The sequence below is a fragment of the Hyperolius riggenbachi genome, chromosome 5 (genome assembly GCF_040937935.1).
Source record: "Hyperolius riggenbachi isolate aHypRig1 chromosome 5, aHypRig1.pri, whole genome shotgun sequence".
Taxonomy (NCBI): Eukaryota; Metazoa; Chordata; class Amphibia; order Anura; family Hyperoliidae; genus Hyperolius; species Hyperolius riggenbachi.
In genome coordinates this window covers 107,934,826-107,960,046 of record NC_090650.1, presented here as the reverse complement: position 1 = coordinate 107,960,046, position 25,221 = coordinate 107,934,826, and the positions used below count along the sequence as shown (strand labels likewise).

Below are 25,221 nucleotides of genomic sequence, written 5' to 3'. Positions count from 1 at the left end.
AGCTACACAATTAGAATTCTGTCATATAATCTAATTAAAATACTCTACTAATACAATTAAACCATTGAAATCTGGCTTTTTAACTGCTTTTTTTTTCAGATGACTTGAATGTCGTTTCTCATGAGGCTCCGCAGTGCCCTAACAGTGGCACTGTTTTAACAAACTAAAAAAATAAAAAGTGTTTTTGATCTAATTTTGGTAGAAGTGCAGTTTGAATTTTTTTTCATCATGATCATCTATATTTTTTGTTTCCCTTGCACACTTGCGAAACAGCTTTTAATAACTTCCACTGCTAAATTGATACTTCTTGTTTAGAGGGCAAAAAGGTCAGTTTAAAGTAATAGTGGTTTCAAAAAGTGGCTTCTGTAAGTTCTTTTGTATTTTTATTTTGTTTATCAACTATGTAGTTTATTCAATCATGATAGCTCTCCTGATCCAAAGTGTTTGATGTGTAATCAATTTTTTAGCACACGGGTAAACATATTAAGTTGTGTGCGCGTCAACATTCCTCCCATGAAGCGAGCTTATGGAATGGGAATCTTAAGGCCGCTGCATGATGTCACAGTGTCTGAGCACTAGCTGTTGGCATGTTGGCGAGACTGGTAACTGCACAAAAACCTGTCTCTATACTACTGTGACATTACTATGTCATTTATTAATTCATTTTAGGTATTTTGCTTACTCAAAAAATCATTACACTTAAAAAAAATAATTTTAAATTATACATTTTGGTTTATGGGAGACGTTTTTTCATGTTTTTCCCCCCGCATATTCAGTCCATTTTTGGCAACGTTATGTTTTTATTCAAAAATGTGCTGCAGGTGATTTGCTTTTTTTCCCACTTATAGCTTTGCGCAATGATTGGTTTTTATTCCCCCAGTCTTGTGGCTCCCATTCAATAATTGTTGGCCTGGAAATAATCAAAATTCTATTCATTAGTTACCAACCATTCCATGGATGCCTCTATACAACTGCCACATTTTGCAAGTACTGTAAAAGCTGCGGGTGTTTGCTGCAGGGCTCATGGAATATACAGATAAGATTCGTTCCATCACTTTTCTTTATAATAACACAACAAAGAAACATTATAAAAAGGCACATTTTTTGTATATAAATATCGCACCACACCTAGATTAGGGGCAGGTAAACTGTTTTAGTTACCACTTGTAGAATGCAAGAGATGATTATTTGTATTGCTTTTATTGATTTTTTTGTGCTCTGGCATATTGAACTGGTTTTCTATTGGGGCATGGAAATGATTTGACTCTTTATTTAGTCTTTCAGTGTGCTTTGATTAATATATTCATAATTAAAATGCTCTTTCGATCATAATTTTGGTTTTCAGTAAAGGTTCATTTTTGGAAACATTGAAAATGTTCTTCTCTTAAAGAATTATGGAAAATTAGTCCCAATAATTGAAATCTGGCAATCAAGACTTAGACTATACTGAAATTGGGAGTTTAGTTTTCGTTGGTGATTTTTTCTTGTATCTCTTGATTTTTGTGTATCTGTGTATAACAATGATTTTTGTAATGCCATCATCGTTCATGGTGGTTTGCAGAATAAGATATTATATGATTGGATAACAGAAATGTATACATAGTATTGTTTAAGTAAAAAAAATGTGCAGTCATTACAAAACATGTACAGAAATGTCAAGAAACAGTGGTGGAAAAGGCCCTGCCCTAAAATACAATAGAGTTATGCAGAGATTGTTATAATCTTCCTTTGTGATGGTTAAATTCATCTTTTATGTAATATAAAGGTTTTTGTTTCTTTAATTTTTTTCTATTACTAAAACATTTTGGCCAACTTAATAAGAAACTACGTATGTAAATAACACCATACCTGTATTTAGCTCTAAGGTTTATTTATTACTTCAGTAGTCTGGTATCCTGATTGAACTCCAACTAGCCAAATAATTAATCCCGTAATAGGTGCTGAATAGCACAAATGTGATAAATATATGTGGTCTCCCTTTGTCAAACCACTGCTGAATGTCATTGATTGATTATTATTACATTGTTTGCTATTAGGTCCTTAAATATCTGCAAGCTTAGCAGGGCATCTAATAAGCAGCAGACAGGCTTGATGTCTTTATCAGGGCTCTAGATCCCATTGTCCTCCAATAATAATCTATATGTTCACTTGAAAATACATTAGTATCAGATTTCTTTTAAATGGAAATCTTAATGGAAGGAAAATCACAGTGCATTCTGTATCAGACAATTACAGTGGACTGCTTCTTATGGGCCACAAAAACGCCAGTAAATACGTTATTTGAAAACTTTCTTTGGCTTGCAAATGTTACCTGTTGAGTAGATCCCTTTTTGCCCTCTTTCTCCGATTTATGTATACTGTACAAAGTTCAGAACACATTCAACATTGGTTACTCAGAGTTTGTACTGAAGTAGACAACACAAGTCCCTTTTCTTCACCTAATTATAAGCATGGGAAAAAAACTTTGCACATGAGTCAGTTAAAAAGTTTCCTTCTAGTTGCTAAACCTCATTTTACAACATTAATTAAAATAATGTTTGCTTTGGTATTTTACAATTATAGTCTACTCCTCTCCATCAGCAGTATAATTAATGCTAGTGGTTATTTATGTTTGTCAGAGTGAATGTATGTTTAGGTACAGTTTACTGAACAGAGCATTTTTTTTATTTAACCATGCAGATGGGCGATTTGGTATTATCGCCCACTATTATTATTATTTTGTATTTATATAGTGCAGACATCTTCCGCAGCGCTGTACAGAGTATATTGTTTAGTCACTTAACTGTCTCTCAAAGGGGCTCACAATTTAATCCCTACCATAGTAATATGTCTATGTGTGTATGCATCATGTAGTGCATGTATCATAGTCTAGGGCCAATTTAGGGGAAGCCAATAAACTTATCTGAATATTTTTGGGATGTGGCCAGAGGAAACCCACTCAACAGAGGGAGATAATACAAACTCAGTGCAGATAGTGCCCTGGCTGGGATTTCAACCAGGGACCCATTGCTGCTAGGTACCCTGGGCGTTGCTAACCTCTATGCCACCCTGCTACCCGGTGTCCATCAGTGTTTCTTATTCCTGCAGGCAATGACCCAGTTTTAAAGTTAAGAGATCAGGAAGGTATATTAGAGAATTGACGAAGGTTTCCCAGATATTACAGAGAGCACCATAACTATTACCGGTTGCTGAACCGAAGATCGTACAGTGCGTATATGTAGTGGTACTTTTTACACCGCCAAGCAGCGATAATGTACCTGCAGTGTGCTCTTCCAAAGAAGCAAAAGATGCAGTGACTACAGGGCATCAAAAGTAAATTTAGGGGCCTCACGGAGCAGTTTGTGACTTATTTTTTTAATTCATCTTTCGTTTATGTCTGCATTTAGACTTCATAGGGCATTTTCCATAATCAGCATTATCTTCTGCACTTGATAACTGTGCTTTACAGCTCAGGATTCAAGGGTCAGACAAACCAAATGAATATTGTTTTTATATATAGTTTGATGAGACGGCAACAGAAACCAGTGGATCAAATTTTAAATAAAATAAATACTTGTGTGCAATCTTTCCATAGCAGTAAACGTGGGAAAACAGAAAAAAATAAAAATGTGCCTTGACTACGAAGGTTGAAGGTATGGGCTAAAAGGGAAAGCCACAAATCTAGAGTAAAAGGTGTGGAAAAACGAATTAAGTTAAATGGGAATGAGGCTGCACTGTTTTGGCTTTGGTAATAAGGCCTCATCTTTGTTGCTTAATCTGTCCAGTCACTGCCTTCAGATTGGTCACTGAGGACTGGTTAAGGACTTGGATAGGTGGTTTAGCCGTTGCTTGGTTGTTTAATGTTGGCAGCATTCGAGCTTCTTAGAATCTTGATAAGGAATTGAAACCAATGTCCGTGCGGTTGAGTGGCTACTGAAATAGTCTTTTCAAATTATTCTTCATGTGGTTGACCCTCGCATTACATAGCTTGTTAGTAAGTTTGTGTGACGTTTGTTCTTGGTATTTGCCCAGTATCAGGTCCACAATGATCGCATGGAAAGGTACATCCAGTTTATCTTCAAGGTGACAGTGACTTTATCTTATTTGAAAATCTTTGATTCAGTTATATTTTTGGAAATTTGCTGCGTTAATGAACTGGCGGAGAAATGCCTTCCGATTATTGCAAGCAGATGCAGCCTTGTGAAGCGTTATTTATGAATACACTTCCATAAATCCTAGATCATCTGCTAGGTTTCATATTCTACAGTAACACCTCTGGAAAAATAACTGCAAGCCTTAAGCTATCTTCACAGTCACACACGCTAAGCAAGTTGTACTTCCATCGATCTTTCACACAAAAGATTAGCATACCAAAATCCACACTTGGCTTAGTGTTTGTGAACTCCGTAGTTTGTTTCACCACAATAGAGGAAAGTGAACTCTGCAGGTTGTTTGACCACATATTGAGGAAGGAGGCCTGACCTCCTGTTGGTCAGCAATTCATTAATATTCAGCCAAGTTTGCATAATCATTTCCAGCAGAGCAGAGAGAGGGAGGAGAACTGATGCAGAGGTGGAAAACAGCAGCAACCGGCCAATAAAATGTATCCTGTGGCCATACACTCGTTAGATTAGCAGCAGATAGATCATTAGATAGATTTCTTATCTATCTGATGTGTTTAGGAACATTATTTTACATATGTACAGTATACATTTTACTAGGATTAGAATTCCAATAGATTTCAGTTTGAAATCTATTGAAAATCGATCTGATGCCATTTTTTTGCCATCAGATTTCCATTAGGGCCAATGCAAAATGATAAGCAATCTCAACAGATCGACCTAGATTTTACGCCCTGCCAGATCGATTGAAATCAATCGAAATCGGCCGCCAATCGGTCGATTGGTTAACTGATTTGCAATCGATCGATTGATTTTGATCGATCGGCCAGAAAATCGGCTGAGTGTATGGGCCCCTTTACAGATAACTAGTTTTGTGCAGGGCTGGCTCAAGACATCACTGGAAGCTCATATAGACATTTAATTATCCCCCATCTGAACATAAACAGCCAACGTAGGCAGGATGTCTGCATATAGCTTTAATATCTGGCATCTTCAGTGTATTTATGTAATGTAAAATTATTTTCAGTAATCAAGCTGACATCTGATTGGCTATATTTGAACCTTCTTATTGATTAATTACTGTTATTATTATTCATTTATATAGCACTGACATTTTCATCTGACCTTACATAGTATATTTAATAATTTATTCCAACAACTGTCCTACAGAGTTCACAATCTAATGTCCCTACCATAGGAACAGTTTAAAGTACACTTGGCTGCAGTAGTATCTGAATCACCCACCCAAAACAAGGATTTGGCTCATCCAGTCAGACTCCAGTCAGAAACCCCTGATTGACATGCTTGTCCAGGGTCTATGGCTAAAAGTATTAGAGGCAGAGGATCAGCAGAACAGCCAGGCAATTTGCATTGTTTAAAAGGAAATAAATATGGCAGCCTCCATATCCCTCTATCCCAGCCAAAGATGAAGGCTGCCTTTAGGTAGCTACCAGTATCTTTTGAAATCTGAAAGGAATCCCACGCAAGCACACAGAGAATATACAAACTCCATGCAGATAGTGTCTGGTCATTATATGAACCTGGGACTCTAGCCTTGCTGAAAGTTGAGACTGTTATCGACTTAGACACTGTGTCTTGTATGGTTGTTTAATGTTATGGAAATAAAATGAAACTTTTTTTAAGTACAATACTCAGCACCACAACTGAATTTGGTCCTGACAATTATGCATTGGCCAGCTATAGCTACAGTGTCATCAATAGCAAGATTTGTTTTTTCTTTGACAGGCACAGTTATTACTATACATTTATATAGCGCTGGAACATTTTCCACAGAACTTTCCAGAATATACTGAAAGATTCATGTCTAACCGTCCTTCAGAGGAGCTCATTTACTAATTTCCCTACTACTGTCGTGATCTAATATAAGTCTAAAATTGAGCACACACAGTACAAATTTTGTACTTTTTTTGCTAAAAAAAAAAAAAAAAGTTTGGTTGTATAGATACATTTTATATTTTTGATTGCCCATGGTGGAAAATTCGAATCCATTTTTTTGATTAAATGGTGTAAGATAGACTGTACATTTCTTGATTTTTAGACTTCCACAACTTTTTTCAGAGATGTTTTTATCATTTCATCTTCATAATTGTGTTAAAATATGGAAAATTGTATTGTGTGTGGCCACCATAAGGCTAATAGTCCATGTTGTCTGACTATATTCTTACTCTTAACTCCAATTCTCAGTTATCTCCCGCCCTCCTAGCTCTGTTTCTATTTTCTTAGATCACTTCTCTGCATGGCTCCTATAATTCCTGGCCTCTGAAATATCTACCATTATCATGAGTGATTTTCACATTCCTGTTGACATCAATAATTCTGCTCCTTCTTTCTGCCCATTATTCACATGCAGTCCTCACATTCCAGCTGCACCCCTCTTCTCATCTGCTCTCTATTTGCCTTCTCTCCTATCTCTGAACATTCTCTCTTCTATAATCTACAAATTTCTTCTTAACCCCGTTCCTTAAATCCTATTCCTTTCCATCTCATTCTGCAGATTACCTCATACTTCATCCCTGTGCTGACATTGCTATTTAACCTATCCCTCTCCACTGTCATCTTCCTGTCTTGACTCAAAAAGACTGCTGTGTCACCACTGCATAGAAAAAATCTCTCTAGATCCCACCGCACTCTCCTGCTACTGCCCTGTGTCACTTCTCCCCTTTGCATCCAAATTACATGAATGCCATATTCATGCTGAATTAATCAAATATCTATCTTCTAACTCCCTGCTTGATCAGTTCCAGTCTGGCCTTTGCTCCAACCACTCCACAGAAACTGCTCTTAATAAAGTATCCAATGATCTTCTTACAGCTAAATCCAAAGGCCATTACAGCTAAATCCAAAGGCCATCATTACATGCTCATCCTTCTCGATCTCTCCTCTGTGTTTGTATCCTTCATTTACCTTCATCTGTACGTATAGAGTGGGCTCACTTTCTCCTGGATCCCTTCCTATCTCTCTGGGACGTCTTTCATAGTCTCTTAACCCCCTTGGCGGTATGAAAAATACCGCCAGGGGGAAGCGCAACAGTTTTTTTTATTTTTTTTTTTTTTTTTATCATGTAGCGAGCCGAGGGCTCGCTACATGATAGCCGCTGCTCAGCGGCATCCCCCCAGCCCCGCCGATCGCCTCCGGCGATAGGCGATCAGGAAATCCCGTTCAAAGAACGGGATTTCCTGGAGGGCTTCCCCCGTCGCCATGGCGACGGGGCGGGATGACGTCACCGACGTCACTGACGTCGGGACGTCATTGGGAGTCCCGGGCCACCCCTCGGCGCTGCCTGGCACTGATTGGCCAGGCAGCGCTGGGGTCTGGAGGGGGGGGGGGCCCGCGCCGCAGCAGATAGCGGCGATCGCAAAGGGGCCGGCGGCGATCAGAGTGCTGGCGCAGCTAGCAAAGTGCTAGCTGCGTCCAGCAAAAAAAAAATTATTAAAATCGGCCCAGCAGGGCCTGAGCGGCACCCTCCGGCGGCTTACCCCGTGTCACACACGGGGTTACCGCTAAGGAGGTTAAGGTGCGTACACACCTTTGACTTATGTCGCCTGTCAGGAATCGGGATCTGATCCCCTTGGGCCGACATCGCTGGGCCAGTTCAGATGCGTGTCAGCTATGTAGCTGATAAGGGGCTTGATTCACAAAGCGGTGCTAACTGTTAGCACGCCTGTGAAAACACCCTTAGCACGTCTAAATGAGCTTTTCGTGCGCAAAACTTTATGCGCGCACTGCACAGAGCGCGGGGCGCTCTGCTCGAAGTGCCCATTAAAGCCTATGGGACTTAGCGCGCACAAAGTTAGCGCACGATCTGATTGAGAAATCCGGCGCTAACCTACTTAGCACCCTGGTTAGCACGTCTAAAGACTTTAGACATGCTAAGTAGGTTAGCACCGCTTTGTGAATCAAGCCCAATGTGTTGATACACGGGGGGGGGGGGGGGGGACGACAGAGTGGCACGTGTGTAACATCACGTGGCTGGCGGGGGAGCAGTGTCAGCAACGAAGTAGGCCATTGATCGGGTGAGTTGATCCTCTGCATGAATCACTCCTGGGTTGGGAGTCGGGGGCTGCCGTACACACACTTAATTATTGGCTGAGGTGGTCATTATCGCCCACCTCAGCCAACTTTAGTTAAGCGTGTGTACAAGCCTTTACTCATATTAGATCTTGTCTCCAGTCTGTAGGGGTACCTCAGGGCTCTGTCCTTGGCCCCCTGTCCTTTTTATCTACATGCATGGTCTTGGCAACTTAATTAACTCATTTGTTTTTCAATACCACCTCTCAACCCTAATCCTTAACACGCTCCTTACATGTGTTCCTAATTGCTTGTCTGTTATAACCTTTTTAATTACTTCTTGCTTCCTAAAGCTACGTTCACAGTGGGGCAATGTGGTGTGACTTAATGGGGGTATTTTTAACGCAGAAATTCACACTGCAATAGAAAGTCTATGGAATGTTCACTGTGGGTATCCAACGCACTACAGTATCCCAATGCACTGCATGCAGTGCGTTACTGAATAACGCTTGCATTAACCACTTGCTGACCGCGCACTCATACCGCGCGTCGGCAAAGTGGCAAAGTGGCAGCTGCAGGACCAGCGACACAGTTCTGGGTCGCCAGCTGCAAGCTAATTAATCAGGAAGCAGCCGCTCGCGCGAGCGGCTGCTTCCTGTCAATTCACGGCGGGGGGCTCCGTGAATAGCCTGCGGGCCGCCGATCGCGGCTCGCAGGCTAAATGTAAACACAAGCGGAAATAATCCGCTTTGTTTACATTGTACGGCGCTGCTGCGCAGCAGCGCTGTAAGGCAGATCGGCGATCCCCGGCCAATCAGCGGCCGGGGATCGCCGCCATGTGACAGGTGACAGCCTGTCACTGGCTGCACAGGACTGATAGCGTCCTGTGCAGCCCAGATTGCCAGGGGGGACAGGGATGAGAGGGAGGGGGGAATTTCGCCGCGGAGGGGGGCTTTGAGGTGCCCCCCCCAGCAACACCTAGGCAGGCAGGAGCGATCAGACCCCCCCAGCACATCATCCCCCTAGTGGGGAAAAAAGGGGGGCGATCTGGTCGCTCTGCCTGCACCCTGATCTGTGCTGGGGGCTTCACAGCCCACCCAGCACAGATCAGCTAAAACAGCGCTGGTCCTTAAGGGGGGGTAAAGGGTGGGTCCTCAAGTGGTTAACAGAGGCAGTGAAGCATACTTTCCACTGACTGTATGCTTCAGTGTATGCCACCTAAAGTTTGCCTAACTAAGGGCTGGTTCAGACGTACGTCTGCGTGGCGTTGCGTTTGGGGGCGTTGCGGCGGCTGCGCGGTCAGGCTTTCAGTAGCCTTCGCATCACGTTTCGATGCGGTTGCGTTTTTTCTTTCCCTATTGGGACATTAGCCGTTGTGGTTGGCCGCCCCCTGGAAGCTACATGTTGCTTCCAGAGGCAGCTCGAACGCTAGCAAAAATCGGGACCCGAACGCCGCGATCGTGTAAACGCGCGCAAAAGCTCGGTGTAAACGCTCCCATTCACTTGAATGGGAGCGTTTACCGCGACGTTCCGAGCGCTTGCGGTAAACTCTCCGCAAGCGTCTGTCTGAACCAGCCCATACAATGCCACTTTTTTATTCCATTAAGTTGCGTGCCTGTTATACAGGGAACACAACGTCTCACTGTCAACCTAGCCTAAAACGTAATAATGTTTTCACCGTTTCTGTCCACTTCTCTGCCTGATATAACAATAAATAATAAATAACAACCCTATAACTTCAGTTCCCAAAGCAAGTTGCTTAGGGGTATCATTTGATTGCTCTCTTATTTATTCCTCGAATTCCTTCTCTAACCAGTTCCTGTCATCTTTAGCTCAAAAACATATCTCAGATCTGACCTTTTCTAACTCAGGGCATTATTAAAATGTTAGTACATGCTCTTATAATATCTTGTCTGAACCATTGTAATATATTACATTTCGAACTATTAACCTCCCTGGCGGTACAATAAATCCGCCAGGGGGCAGCGCAGCACTTTAAAAATTATTTTTTTTAAAGCATGTAGCTAGCCTAGCGCTAGCTACATGCTTCCCCCCTCCCTTCGCTATCCCTCCCACCCCTCCGATCGCCGCGGCACTTTTACCCTGCAGGGAATCCTGTATGCAGGGATTCCCTGTATGGGCTTCCCCGTCGCCATGGCGACGTTCGCGATGACGTCATCGACGTCGTGACGTCAGCGGGTGTTCCGATCCACCCCTCAGCGCTGCCTGGCACTGATTGGCCAGGCAACGTAAGGGGTCAGGGGCGGCGCGGCGGATAGCGGCGAATCGGTGGGTAGCGGCGGCGATCGTTATGCACACGCAGCTAGCAAAGTGCTAGCTGCGAGTAGCAAAAAAAAATTATGTAAATCGGCCCAGCAGGGCCTGAGCGGCACCCTCCGGTGGCTTACCCCGTGTCATACACGGGGTTACCGCCAAGGAGGTTAACTGATATACTGACACCCCTCCAATCTGTACTAAACATGGCATCTCAATTCATTCATCTTTCGTCTCACTCCTCCTTTTCTGCTTCTCTCTGTCAAGTTCCTCATTGGCTGCCAATTAACCAGATGATCCATTTCAAACTCTTAACTCTAACCTACAAAGCTTTCCACAATCTATCTTCCCTGTACATCTCATTCGTTTCCAGATACCAACCCAAACGCAATCTCCATTCTGCACACTAGCTCTTTTTGTAATCCTCTAGAATTATCTCCTCTCGTCCTCCTATACAAGACTTCTCACAAGCCTCACCCTTCCTCTGGAATCCCCTTCCAAAATACATCCATCACTCTCCAACCTTTGAACTCCCTCAAAATTAACTTTTTCAGATAATCATACACTCTAACTTAGTTTTACTCCTTACTAACTATAATCTAAAAACACACTGTCCTTAGATATACAGTACATATTGTATACTACACCCAGCTCTTGGCTCTTCCCTATTTCTTTAGATTTTAAGCTTACAAGGGCAGGGCTCTGTTTCCCTTTTGTGTCATGGAATTTGCTATGCATTTTTTTTCATTATGTTTCATTTGTCACTGTCATTACTATGTCTTCCAATTCTGTATTCTGTACCAAGGTCTATATTTTGTTGTGTACCATTGTCTGTATTATTATGTGCCCCATGTTTGTTTCTTACTCTGTACAGCGCCATAGAATATTTTGACACTTTATAAATCTATAATAATAATTATTATGAAATGCTAATTAACTTACGCATACGTGGGAGGAAAGCATAGAACCTGGAGGAAACCATTGCAAATGTCGGCATAACATACAGATTTTATGCAGATACTGTCCTGGAGTCGATTTTAGCCCAGGCTCTAGTGCTATCCATTTAGCCATTGTGTTGCTCACAGAATGCTGTAAAATAGAGATTACACAGGTGCAAACCACCTTAGTGAATGTTTGTACCTATAAACATCACAGTTTGCATGCAGTACTGTACATATACTTTAATATAGTCTTCGTTTGAGGACAATTGCTTTAAATGCATGGCCCCAAATTGTCATAACTTGTCATGCAAGGTAGTAAAGTTTTGGTTTTACAGAGCCATATAATTTCTCAGTATGAGTTATTATAGACAACTTGTCGAAATTTGTAGCCACACAGATGGGGAAAGGATCTGCGTCTGTGATAGGGGAGAAATATTGCTTTTACTAATGTCCAGATTACACTTTTTAAACAGTGTTTGACATCTGTCTTTTAGAATTTTTTGGAAGAGAAGAAGACTTTGCTAAGAACTATTTTGCAAAGTGTTCTGTATTTCAGCCTTCCTTTACCTGTATTATGAAAGCAGATGGTCTGCCTGTCTCTTGAATATTTATAACGATCGAAAACAATCTCTTGCTATTCACCCTTAGGCTTATGAGATGTCAGGACTGTTCTGGTTGGGAAAAAAATCATCTTGGGTGTTTACAGAGAGAGGATTACATTAAGCTGAAATGACTATACATTTTTGAGTTTAATATTTGTCCATCAGCTGTTTAATCGTATTTAGATAATTGTGTAAATAAGTTGTTTCAGTGGTTGCCCTCTCTACTTTATAGAGCTTGAAATCTTTAAACACTAGTAAACCAGATTTGTAAATATGGATTTTTCTGTACTGTTTATTTGTTTTACTTGCAAAGCAGTATGAAAAACAAGTTATTAATTTTTTTGTGCCTGTTTTTGGTCAGGTGATTGTGCCTCCTACACTAGTTTTGGATCACTCTGGGCATACTTTGTAATATTTCAGCAATTTTTTTATAGCTTTGTAGTTCCTGATATAGAAATATTTTAGACTTCATTTTTTTATTTTATTTTATACTTTACAGTATGAATTGTACAGTGCTGTATTTGCACTTTGTTTTAATGGCTCATTATACTGAGTAACTTGAAAAATGAGATTATCTCTGAAATATCACAGTTAAGAGCTGTAATACTTTTATATTGATTTTTGATCAATACCAATATGGTCCCCTGGGGCTATTATTGACTTTAGGATCCAATCTATGTATTAATAAAAACATTATTGAAATTCAGACATCATAACAAAAATCTTTGTATAAAGAATTCCCATCCCTAATGGTTCCCATTAATGGTACAATATTTTCCTAGATGGGATCATTCCATCAGATTTTTATGATCGAATTGTACAGGAAACCACGTAATATTTGGAGAAAATCGACATGAAACAATTCTATGGTCGATTGGAATACAGAATTTTATTGATTGTAATGTTGAATTTTTTACGATCATATCTAAAGAGAAAAGGTTCCATACTCGCCCCGTTTATGCAAACAATCAATAATTGCCACCCGATTACGGAAGATCCTGCAAATATGATCGAATGATTGCACCTGAGGAAAATATTGTTCCGTTAAAGGGAACCTTTAGAGAAACTAACCATTAATAAACACTCTTAGGTACCTTAGTTGTTTTTTTTATTTTGTTTTAGTTTTGTTTTTTTTTCACATGTTTGTGATTGGTTGCTCTCCCTTTTTCAGCATTATTGATCTCCAAAATTCAGTTAATAATAGGATAGCTTGATACCACATTAACATTGTTTATGTCCAAACTTCAAAAACTACAACAGCAAGTATGCAATCTGCTGGCATTTAATACAATACTTAGCAAAAAATTAATTTTTACCTTGATTTTTTTTATGTTGAATTTTGAATTGGACTAAAAAAAAAATCTTTTAGGATGGTACTGATCCAAGCATTTTAATTTTGCGGTAAAAGAACACAAGCCTGTGATTGGAGCAGTAGACGGTGGTGGCCAAAAGCTGCACAGGATGGCATTAATTCCCACCATCACCTTAGCTGTGCAGTTCCCATGGAAATGCATGGATATTCTCCTTTGTGCAAGATAGTATATATCAATGCAGATGAAACATTTGATCCCATTTTGTGTATGAAATAATTGGTTGATTTAACAAGAACTGATATATATATATATATTGCTATTTCTTGTCCGATCACCCGAAGTTGTACCATGTGTACATGTCCAAACTGCTCCCGATCGATAAAGGAATCAATTTTCCGATGATAACTCTGCAAAATCGATTCCTGTCTCGATTAGAAACGTATCAGACATGTCGGAAATAATCAAACAATGACCGTCGATTGGATGGGAAATTGCATCGTGTGTTCCCAGCTTCAGGCATGGTTTCCACAGGACTTCAATGGATATTGGACCGCATGTAATATATGCCAGTCATCTGCTGAAGTGCATTTGTGTAGCTTCTTGTAATAATTGAGAGTATAACCATCTCTTTTTCTACCTTCTTATTTAGTCATGACCACAGCAGTTGTGTTCTGTTTAAACAATAATTGCACCTTTACTGCAGTCTTCCCCCCCAAAAAAAAGCTTTAGGGCATTTTTACACCAAAAAAATCGCAAACTCAGTCGCAGTTGGCGTGCTTTGGTGTTTGTTTGTTTTTGTGTTTGCAATTTTTCCTCCACTTCCATTCAAACTGAAACACAAACTGAAACACAAAAATGTGCAGCAGAGGCACTGTTTTCATTTTGAATAGACTTGAAATGCACTGATACATTTGAAAATGTGTGTCCAATCAATTAATCGAATCAGAACACAGTTGCTGTATTAAGGCTCTAAATGTGCTTTATTCCTCTTTATAGCATTAACCGTTTTTCATCCATGAAAAATATCTTACAAGACAGCAGCAACACTTAGTTGACATAAAGCCCTGTGCACTGTATGACTGCCTAAAAACCTGCCCTCAGTTTCAGCTGCTGCCTTATCTGTAAGCTTTTCTCCTCCCATTACGTCAGAAACAGGTATGGTCAGGGTCGGTTCTCTCATGAAGCAAGGGGAAACATTTGCATCAGGCGCAGAGATTTCAGGGGCAGCATTTTTGTACTGTGTGTACCTTCCTGAGGAGGAATGGAGTGGCTGAGGGTGAGCAATTTGTTACAGACTCACAGCCAGCCAGTGTGCTATTGTGTTGAGCTGTAGCGTGCCATGTGAGAACATTACATGAAGCAGAGTAAATTGTCAGGTATTGTGCAATCATTGCAAATCGGGGGGAGGACGCATCCTCACACGTTTTTCCTCAGGGAGCAAAAAGTCTAGAACCAGCCCTGGGTATGGTTACACTAAATGCCCAAAAATCAGCATACTTTCTCACCGAGAGCTTGTCACAAGGCTCCCCAGCTATTTTCACCTTCAGTTTTATCACTTGAGCAAATTAATAACAACCAGTGCAAGGAAAATTACAGCAGACTTGGCTTAAAATAAGAGCGTAAATGAAGCAGTTGCTCAGAACAACCAATCAGAATCCTCGATACAGACATGTGGCTTTTTATATATAACAGTTCTGCTTCAGTTTTTCTTGCACTGGTTTTGATAAATCTACCCAATTGTGCTCATTCTCTGACCTTGCACAGTGTTTTATACTGTGTGGGGAGGACAATTAACTGGCATCCTACTGTGAGATTTTTAAAGGAAGTCCCTACAACAATGCTGGTGTGGTTATCAGTGATCTAACACAATGGGTCATTAACAACCTTCTCAATGACATTGAGGCACACTGTACTAAACCTTTGTACACATGGTAGATTTATCTCATCATTGGGGGGGGGAGGGGGGGTTTAAAACTGCCTCGGGCAAGATTCTTGTGTTAGTGTGCATGGAAGAACCCTTAAGTCACCTGGGTACCTGGCATACCAGATCTTTAGCAACATGTGTGCTGCACATCTCCCCACCCCAACCCATAGCAACCAGCCTCCAGGTTCCAAACTATCACCTGAGGGATCGAGAGTCCTGATCCCTGCCGGGATACAGTCCTCATACGTGTGTATAAGGCTGAAATGCAGATTTTAAGCCCAGATGATCACAAATGATAATTTTTGTCAATGGAAATTTTACATGTGTTGTGCACAGTCTAAGTGTCACTTCGGTCTGTCAGCTAAAAAAGATAATGGGCATGGAGAATTAGTTTGTAATCCTTTTTTTTGTGGAAGGTTTACTGAAAACTTTTCTTGTCAGACCTATAATAACAAAGAAGTGGCCATAAAAACTGGTTACCTCTTCACATCATTACTCAAAACACAGTGCACTGAGCGCACAATGGATACATGTAAAAAATGAATAAATGGGCTTTCATTGCACATTACAGTGTGCAAACCTTCTTTTGTTGCATGGTGTACTTTAAAAAGAAACTTAACCAAAATAAAGTCGTAGGGGAAAGAAAATAATGCAAAAATAGAAGATAACTCAAAAAATGATTGATATTAGCTTTGTATTTTGTTAATTTTTTTTGATCCTCTGTGAGCCTGCAGGTCAGCATATTTACTGCTAGCAGGCATTGAAAAAGAAAGCATAACACCAATTCCCTTATCTATAAACACACCCACCAACAATGTAAAAAACTCTATGCATAAAGGGAGATAATGTTTGCTTGGCAACTGGCAACAGCCATTAATTCCCACAATGCAGCAAAGTTCACAGACAGGAAACTCTCTGGGCCATGGCCCATGGGAGGGGTTTAGCCTCAATATACATACTGTACATCCCTGATGAATATACAGTGATTTGATTTGTTAATCAGGTTTACCGGGGTAGACATATTTTGTAGTGCCTCTGATCATTGCCCTTAAGGGGTTAACAAGACTTTGGACTTTGTGATGTCAGTGATCAGCTGACTTGTCAGCTGACAAGATGGAGGTGGTCCAATCAAGGATGTGGTGTGGTGTATGTATTTATTCATTGTGTGACATTCAATGTATGTACACCTGAGGAAGGGGATATGCCCCGAAACATGTCTTGTATTACTGGGATTTGAAAAAACGCAAGTTTGAAAGCCAATTTAGTGCCTCCTTCGTATTTACTATACTGTACATCCCTGATGCACTATTAGAGAAAAGGTAAAGATTTCTTGTAGGAAAGGAGGTATTGGCTACTAATTGGGATGAAGTTCAATCCTGGGTTGAAGTCCCTCTTTAACCTGTGCTTAGTGTTATGCTGACCCTTTAGGTAGCCATACACTGGTCGATTTGCCATCAGATCCGACCAACAGATAGATCCCTCTCTGATCGAATCTGATCAGAGAGGGATCATATGGCTGCCTTTACTTAAAACAGATTGTGAATCGATTTCAGCATAAAACCGATCACAATCTGTGAAGCCGCCGCCCTCTTCCCCCGCATACATTACCTGCTCCGGCCAGTGTGTGTCCCCTGGTCTCCGCTGTCTTCTTCTCCGTGCTCGGCTCCTCCAGCTTCACTGAACTTCCTGCCGGGGAAGTTTAAACAGTAGAGGGCGCTCTGCTGTTTAAACTTCCTGCCAGGACAGGAAGTTCAGTGAAGCTGGAGGAGCCGAGCACGGAGAAGGGACAGCGGAGACCAGGGGACACACGCTGGCCGGAGCAGGTAATGTATTGCCGCTAGCGTCGGTCGTCGGGCATTCGACCACCGCTATCGACGCACTCCTGACCCGCCGGCGATCGAGCAAAATCTCCGCACGGACGAATCGACGGGAATCGACGGAAACGATTGTTTTCGGACGGAAATCGATCGTTTTGTCAGCGTTTGCGCAACGATTTCACAGCAGATTCGATCACAGTGATCTAATCTGCTTTATATCGGCGGGAAAATCGTTAGGTGTATAGGCCCCTTTATAAGAGCAACTGAAACAGTGTTTTATTTTTGATAAGTCAGCAGTTGAGGGCAGGGTTAGAGGCAGTTACAGCAACTTCCCTGTCAGTACTTACAATCAAAGGGTGGCTGCTGACTGCAAAAAGGGGAATTTAATAGTGCAGTCTAATTGCACTAGAGGCCAATTATTTTTTGTTATTATTTTTTTGTTGTTGTTTCTATTTTTAACATTGCTCTGAAATTGTAGTCTTTCAAGTATCCATTTTTTAGGAAGTTGTGTGTTGGGGAAAAAAAACCCCAGTCATATTAGCATTTTCGTTCCTGTGATCAAGCTTGTGCTGATAGATTCAATTGATTTCCCTTTTTCTTTTTGTGTGCAGAGTATGATTTCTTCCATTGTGAACAGCACTTACTATGCAAATGTCTCAGCAGCAAAATGTCAAGAATTTGGAAGGTGGTATAAACATTTCAAAAAGACAAGAGATATGATGGGTAAGTACAAAAACAATTGTGTAACGGGATTGTTTTCACTGACGTTGGTTAAGTCATAATTAGAATCTTTCAGTTGCACAATTAGGACCCAATTAAAATTGCAAATTAGAATTTTGTAAATGGAATATGGTAGAGGATTGTTGTATAAAAAAAAGAAAGACGTTTTAGACCGGAGCATTCGTGGTTGTAGACCACAGTCTTTGCATTTGCATGACAAATGGACATACTCTTTTATGTGTTTTGGTGGTTATTTTGGTTTTATGCCTTCTATTTTAGTTATAGATCATGGGAATGGAAGTTTTTGATGGGATATTCTGGATGTTGCTACTTTGCTGTTGCTACTCTGCTGCCTGGTGTAACTTGAAAATATATGGTGTTGGTGTTATTGATCAAATTACCTGTAGTAAGTAATGCTAGTTTGAGAGTAAGCTTGATGTTACAGATAGTTTCCTATAAAAGGTGAAAACCTAATTAAACCCAACACCCCTTTATTATTATTTTTTCTACTCTACCACTGTAATCCTGTATCATAGAAAACAGCTTTGTTGAAGAATAAGTTAATTTCCAAATGTTGATCCTTGTATACTTCCCTAGATGAGCAGAACCTACTTGTTGATGAAAAGATCAGGGTTACTTGACCTGTTTCCTCACCCTTTCCTGGTTACGAGCTTACTGCAGTAGTCAAATAAGGTTGTCTGCTTCTGTGTATTTATGCAGAAAATGCCGCAGGCCAGGGACTTTCAGCATTACTGGTGTTGTTCACTGTGGCCACAGAGGTGGAAGCCCCAAGATAGTAGCGTAGCTAGAGATTATGGGACTACATAAACCTTCATGGGACCATAAGATACAGGCATTCTTGTGCAATGCCACATGCCCCTACCCTATGGATATGTGATAATTGGGCAATTTAAATTCTCATGCTATCTACACTGCATATAATGGGCACTTAGACTAAATAATAGGGTGGAGAAACACAAGAATGTTAATGGTGAATACATCTTGTACCACCTGGGCCCCCTCTGCTCCAGGTCCCCATAGCAGCTGCTATGGCTGCTATGGGTATTGCTACAACTTATCTGACTTGCTTTAATAACAATGCATATCAAACCTTAAGGTACCAATACTCTACCCACCAGTAGATCATGGCCAAATGGATCAGGGATGTCCGCCAATGAACGATCGTTCCCCAATCCATTTGGCTGAATTGGGAAGCATTGTTTGTAGTGGCAGAAACAAACAATTGCGTATATGATCACTTACATGATAGTCGCAAAACCCGTTGAAGTCAATGAGGATTGGAACGATCATCAATTACTTAATTGGACATGTCTGTTGTTCAAAAACGAACAATCGCTGCAGGTGTTGTGCATGCTTAAGCATCATTTAATGAATCAATGTTAAACGATGTTGCGCAATATTGTGGAAAAATGTTTGCCGCGCAAAATCACCTGCACAAAAAGGCTAGGAGGGTATGGGCCTTTAGTTTTCCTTCAGGTCAATGGCCATCCAGAGTGAACAGCAAAGCATGCCAGTCCAACCAGTACTGGCCCCTATCGCTAATCTGGTGGTCCTGCAGCAACAGTTCCCCCTTGTTGCATGTTCAGCACAGTGTGCTGGAAATGGATTCATTTAGCTTTCACTACACATTCTAGTTGTCAGGTTTCCTCTCTTCAGCTGGTTTCCAGCTGTGTGCCCTCTGGCTGCTTCGCCATTGTTATCTAGCTTTATTCTGGCTTCCACTGCAGATCGCATCATTCAGCTTTACTGTGTTGACAGCTTGCAGAGAAAGCCAGAACAAGGCTTGTCTGCATACTCTGCATGCATTGGGGTTTGGAGTTGACCAGTTGCAGTGGGATCACATCAGTGGTAGTAGCAGTCTAATGGTGGTAGGACCACTAGAGTGGCAATGGGAGGCTGGTGGCAGTAAAACCCTAAGATGTTGAGGGCTACGGTAGTGGAGTAGTATAAGCCCCTTTGTTTATAGTCAAGTCAACCATTTTTACTAGCTGCCTAAGGTAAAAATGTGGAGTTAAGGTGCCCATACATCAAGCGACGTATGTGCAGATCAACCAAGAGACAGATCTCTCTGTGATTGAATCTGACTGGAGAGAGATCTGTTGCCTGTCCATACACCACAGGCCGATTCCCGATCAATTTCATGCTGAAATCGATCCGGAATCGGCCTTGTGATGCCGCATCTGCTGCCTCGCCGGCCCGACACTGTCCCCCCTAATATTCAATGTGCCCCCCGATGTCCAGTGCACTGTACATAATTGTCCGTATCCACCTCTGGGAGACCAGTATCGGGGGTCTTGTCACTTGTCCAGATATCACTTGCCGTTACAGCCGCACACCTAACCAACAATAATGGCCGGTTATCTTGCATCATGTCCGACTGATATATGCAACCAATTTCTGCCCAAAATCGTGGTCGCATCGTTGATCGAGCCAGATGTATGGCCACCATTAGAGCTCTACTCAGATTGTTTTGTCTTTTCATATATATGGTACAAAATGTGTAAGTGCAGTTTCCAAGTCACTGGAATGCAGACAGACTGACGAGCAATATATAGTCTGCTTCAATTAGTAACTTATGCTTTGCAGTATATAAGGAGGGGTAGGAATTCTTCTTTCTTTTTCTTTTTTTAATGCTTAGGAAATCTGTTTGCCCATTGTATCATAACGCTAATCATGCGTGTTTATCCAAGTGCAACTGCCATCTTTACAATTGTGTAAAAGTAACCCGTTAAAAATAATAAAGTATATAAAGTTCTATTACTTTTTTCTTTTTTTGAGAGAGAGATAGAAAGACTTTAAAAGCTGTAAATATGTACTCTGTAAATACATTTGTCAGCTTCTGCTTGTTGTGTTGCTTTTTTTTTTTTAATGGTTTATACATATACGTAATAGATGTCTTTTGCAGTGGCATGTAAATTATAGTGCTCTTTGTTTAAACATCCCTACTTGAACGTTGCCTTTCCAATTGTTTTGGCACAGAGAAAAATGCTGAGATTTTAGTTGCTTCAAGCACATGAGCAAAGAAATTGTTCATATAGACAAATTGCCCCTTTCGCTATAACATTGCATTGGTATTCATTGCTTTGTTTTGAGCTTTCTTTTTGAGTAGATCTTTGTGTGTTTTAGAATATTCTTCCAGCACCTGCCCAGTGCCTACATCTCTTGCCCTGCTTGTAAGCAATACATTACAATGTCCCCTTATATTATAAAGGGTTATTTTCCTATACTGAGATTTATTTTTATTAAATTTATAAATATATGCATTGCTCCGCTTGATACAATTTTATACAAATTAAATGTTTACCTAACACTAAGCTACTGAATTTAGAAAGATATTGAATTGTTTAGTCTGGTTTTTTTTTGAAAATCTGAACCAGAAGTCAATTTAGAAATATTCATAGCAACTATTCAAATTTTCCTCTTACAGACCTTTAAGAAGAAAGGTCTCCTTAGATTTTGCCAGAAATGAGTTAGTAAGTTGAATGTTTAACAGGAATCCCTTCTTAATCTAGAATTGTAACGATTGGTGTCAGCACGCAGAGAGAATCTGATTATTGGTGATCTGCAGTATCACCAAAAATGCAGATATACGCCTGATTATCGATGATCTGCAGAATCAGCGATAATACAGATGTATTACTAACCTCTGGACACCAGAAGTGAGAGTGTTATGAGTGTTTTGGTGCAACAGTAACCTTTGGATCACCGGGGTAGCAGGTGGTCCAATAAGTAGAGAAGACTCTACTGCAGTCAAGGACACCTGGAAAGGGAGTCCCTGACTGATAAGGAGCAGTGTCCCCTCCGTGGAGTAGGGGACCCCTGCGGGAGTGACACCTGAAAAGTGGATGTCACTAGCAGGTCTGGAGACTATCTCTTTAGGAAGAGAGATAGCTCCCAAGGTAGTAACAGATATCAAACAACGCCTAGTCTTGGTGTGAGGTCCGTAGTCTCGACACCCTGGAACTAGTCTGGAGTATAACACAAATGATAATACAGTTCCCTAGTCTTGGGTGCAAGGTCCGTGGTCTTAGCACCCTGGAACTAGTCTGGAGTATAACACAAATGATAATACAGTTCCCTAAACTAGGTGTGAGGTCCTTGGTCTCTACACCCTGGAACTAGCTTAAGCATAAACAAAATACAATTCAAACAATCTGGCTAAGTGTGAATTCCCAGGTCCTGCTGGTTCTAACACACTGTTGGATCTGACTAAGGTCTGAATGCTTCCACGTAAGTGTTCGCAATGGCAGACAACCAGCAACTGACAAGCAAGCAGAATATATAGTAGCTGAACTCTGCTGCCCCGCCCGAGCCACTCAGCCAATCATGAGTCCAGCAGGAATCAGCTGATCGTCCTGATCAGCTGACACTTCCCCTGCTGGTACAAAGGTCCTGACTTCTGGCCCGCGCGCGCGTAGCTCTTCATCCATCTATGTGGACTAACAGACCCAGCCACTCCAAAGGCACGCTGCTGCGTACAAACCGCCACTTTGGACGCGGAAACAGCCGCTTTGCTGTTAGAACATGCGGCGGCTTTTCCGTGTTCTGCCACACTACCAGACGCGTGCCTACGCGTGCAAACCGCCGCGTTGGACGCGGAATCAGCCGCCTTGCTTTCAGCACACGCGGCGGCTTTTCCGCGTTTTCTCACAAGAATACTGTGCTTTAAGTACAAAATAAATCATTAGCTGGATAGTATATTGTTATAGAGGCACTACCTTTAATGCAGGAGTTAAGGGTTTGAATCCTGGATGGAAAATTGATGTGCTGTGTGTGGTAGAAATCAATTCCTATCAGAAAGGAATCAACACTTTTGCCACATTGGGTGGTAATCTATAGGTGTATGGCTAGCTTAACTCATAAGGAGTCCTTAGGAAAGATTTATATTCCAGGGTCGCCTACTGAGCGCACCCTTAAAGTGTACCAGAGACTATCTATAATAAAAGTTTTTTTACATACCTGGGACTTCCTCCAGCCCCATGCACACGGATCGCTCCCACGCCGCTATCCTCAGTCTTCTGTATTGTCAGTACTTGGTCCCTTAACTTCGGCCAGTCTGCGCAAGAGAAGGGCGACCTCTACGTATCTCTCTGGCCAGTGCCTGCTGGAGAGATACGTAGATGGTGCACTTCTCTTGTGCAGACTGGCCATGATTGGCCTAAGTTACGGGACCCGGTACTGGCAATACAGTAGACTGAGGACTGCGGCTTGGGAGAGATCCATGCGGATGGGGCTGGAGGAAGCCCCAGGTATGTGTAAAAGTTTTATTATAGATCGTCTTTGGTTTCCTTTAAGGTGGACATACACAAGCAGATGGCCGCCCTACATACACAAAAGATAGATCCGTCTCTGAGTGGAATGTGAACAGAGAGGCATCTATTGCTTCCACACACAGCATGTAGCAGGAAATCTGTTTAATATCTGTCAGACCTCAGCATTGCACAACGCTATGGGCCATTGATCTACCATCACTACTGCCGCAAAAGTCTTTCAAGCAAAAACTTCTGTCTGGTACGATTGATAATTACGATAAATTTTGGATGAAAATTTGTTTTAAATACAATTGGGTGGAAATGTTGAGGCATCGATCTCTGTAAGATTCAATCACAGTGATCGAATGTGCCGGTATTTGATGGGGAAACTCAACTAGTGTATAGGCACCTTTAGTGGCTGCAGCTATTAAACCCTTTGAGTCCAACAGTTGAAAGTACTATAAAGCACTATACAAATGTTACAATTTCATTAGATCTATGTGAAATTAGAAGTAAAGCTAGTGGCCACTGGCCACATGACAGTTAGAAACCATTCCTTCAAATTCCTGACAGATGTAATGGGACCACTAATGGAGTGAAGACCAAGAGAGGATATGACTGTTAAGGTAGCCACACTCATCAAATTTCACATTTGATTCCATGCAGATTCGATCACTCTAATGAAATCTGTCTATAGCATCACACTACATCGAGCAGTACAGCACTCCAATTCAATTGCTTTTCAAAAAAGTCCATGCCAAAACCTGTCGAAGATCTATGTGCAATGTGTGGAAGGATTAAATCCCTCTCTGATCAGATTCAGATCAGAGAGGGAGCTATATTTTTGCCACATTGGGTGGCAATCTATTTGAACATTGTTATCATTTTTTTTTACTTTAGACTTTTTAAAGTTAATTCCTAACAGTTTACTTCTCCAGACCTATGGACAGGTAGCAGATCCATTTTGCTATATTACATGGGCCAATGAGCATCATCCTTCTTAAAGTATACTTGACGCAAGCCTGGGGTCAAAAAGCGCCTACTTACCTAAGAAGAGGGAAGCCTCTGGATCCAGATACCAATTTCCACTGATATCTGCGCTCACTTTTTCCACTAAAAACTCCCTCCGGTCTATTAAGTGCCCATTTTACCAAAGTGCCGCCCGCAACCAAATTATCTGCTTCGCTCACCAAATACCTTGACCCAGAACCATCTAGTGTGTGTACAAGGCCTAATGCCCACAGACTGATATGGGTACAAGTGCCTGGTAGTTACAGGAAGGATGGGGGAAAAAATTAACTTAGATCATGATGTTATGCTGACCTAAGGAACTGCACTATAGGTGCCATTATTGTAAATTACTCTGTACAGTTTGGAGATGCATTCAGTGCACACAAACTTGATTTCATGCAAGGTAGAAGAGAGAAGGTTGAAGGGAGCTCTTCTTTAAGTTAATAGATTTCTTTTTGTGTCCACTTTAATCTGGATACATGTCAAGACTTGTGACTTCTGTTCTGCTTGTGCTACCAAAATACCCATATCCATCTTATTTTTTGGACTTTCAAATATTGTTTATGTATATGCCTAATCTTCAAGTCTTAAAGCATGCAACCATTCATTTAAAAGTATATTTTTCCATAAAGAAGTATGCTGATCTACACAAATGCCTTAAAGTGTACCCAAGGTGACATGTGACATGGTGAGATAAACATGTGTATGTACAATGCAAAACATATTAATAACCAGGCTGTTTTACTTGTTTTATTTTGCTGCCTAAAAGTTAATTTTGTCGGGAATATAGTAAACATCACTGATAAGCAAATTGCAGCCATAAAAGTTTTCCTGGCAGAATTCAACTTCTGTGAGCAGAGGGAGAGAGTGAGTATAGACAACAAAACATTCATTCTACTTTGTAAATTTTTAAATAGAAAATAAAACCATGTGGTATCTAAAAAAAAGGTCATTTTTAGGAGTAGGAGGATAAATACAATTGTTTATCTCATCAGTTTATTTTAACCTCTGGTTCACTTTAAACAGTGATTGTGGGAAGTGAAGCAGTGTTCTCCTATTTATTTTATATTTTTCCATACACATGAATAATGTGTACATTCGTCTGTGTAATATATAGAGATTTTGTTTCCTGGCTTTTATATGGTTTGAACTTTGCCTTCATAGCTATCTGAAAGCAGAATTAATCAAATATGTTGCCCATTGCCAAAATCTATTTT

The 25,221-nt window shown here is 41.0% G+C and overlaps 1 protein-coding gene across 7 annotated transcripts in view; it reads left to right on the top strand.

Moving 5' to 3' along the window:
- Positions 1-25,221, top strand: part of SATB1 (SATB homeobox 1) — a 248,252-nt gene that overhangs the window by 121,012 nt on the left and 102,019 nt on the right. For all 7 annotated transcript variants that reach the window (XM_068236105.1, XM_068236106.1, XM_068236109.1 and 4 more), the window contains exon 6: positions 17,612-17,723. In XM_068236105.1, the coding sequence (XP_068092206.1) occupies positions 17,612-17,723 (112 nt within the window). The remainder of the gene's footprint in view (positions 1-17,611; positions 17,724-25,221) is intronic.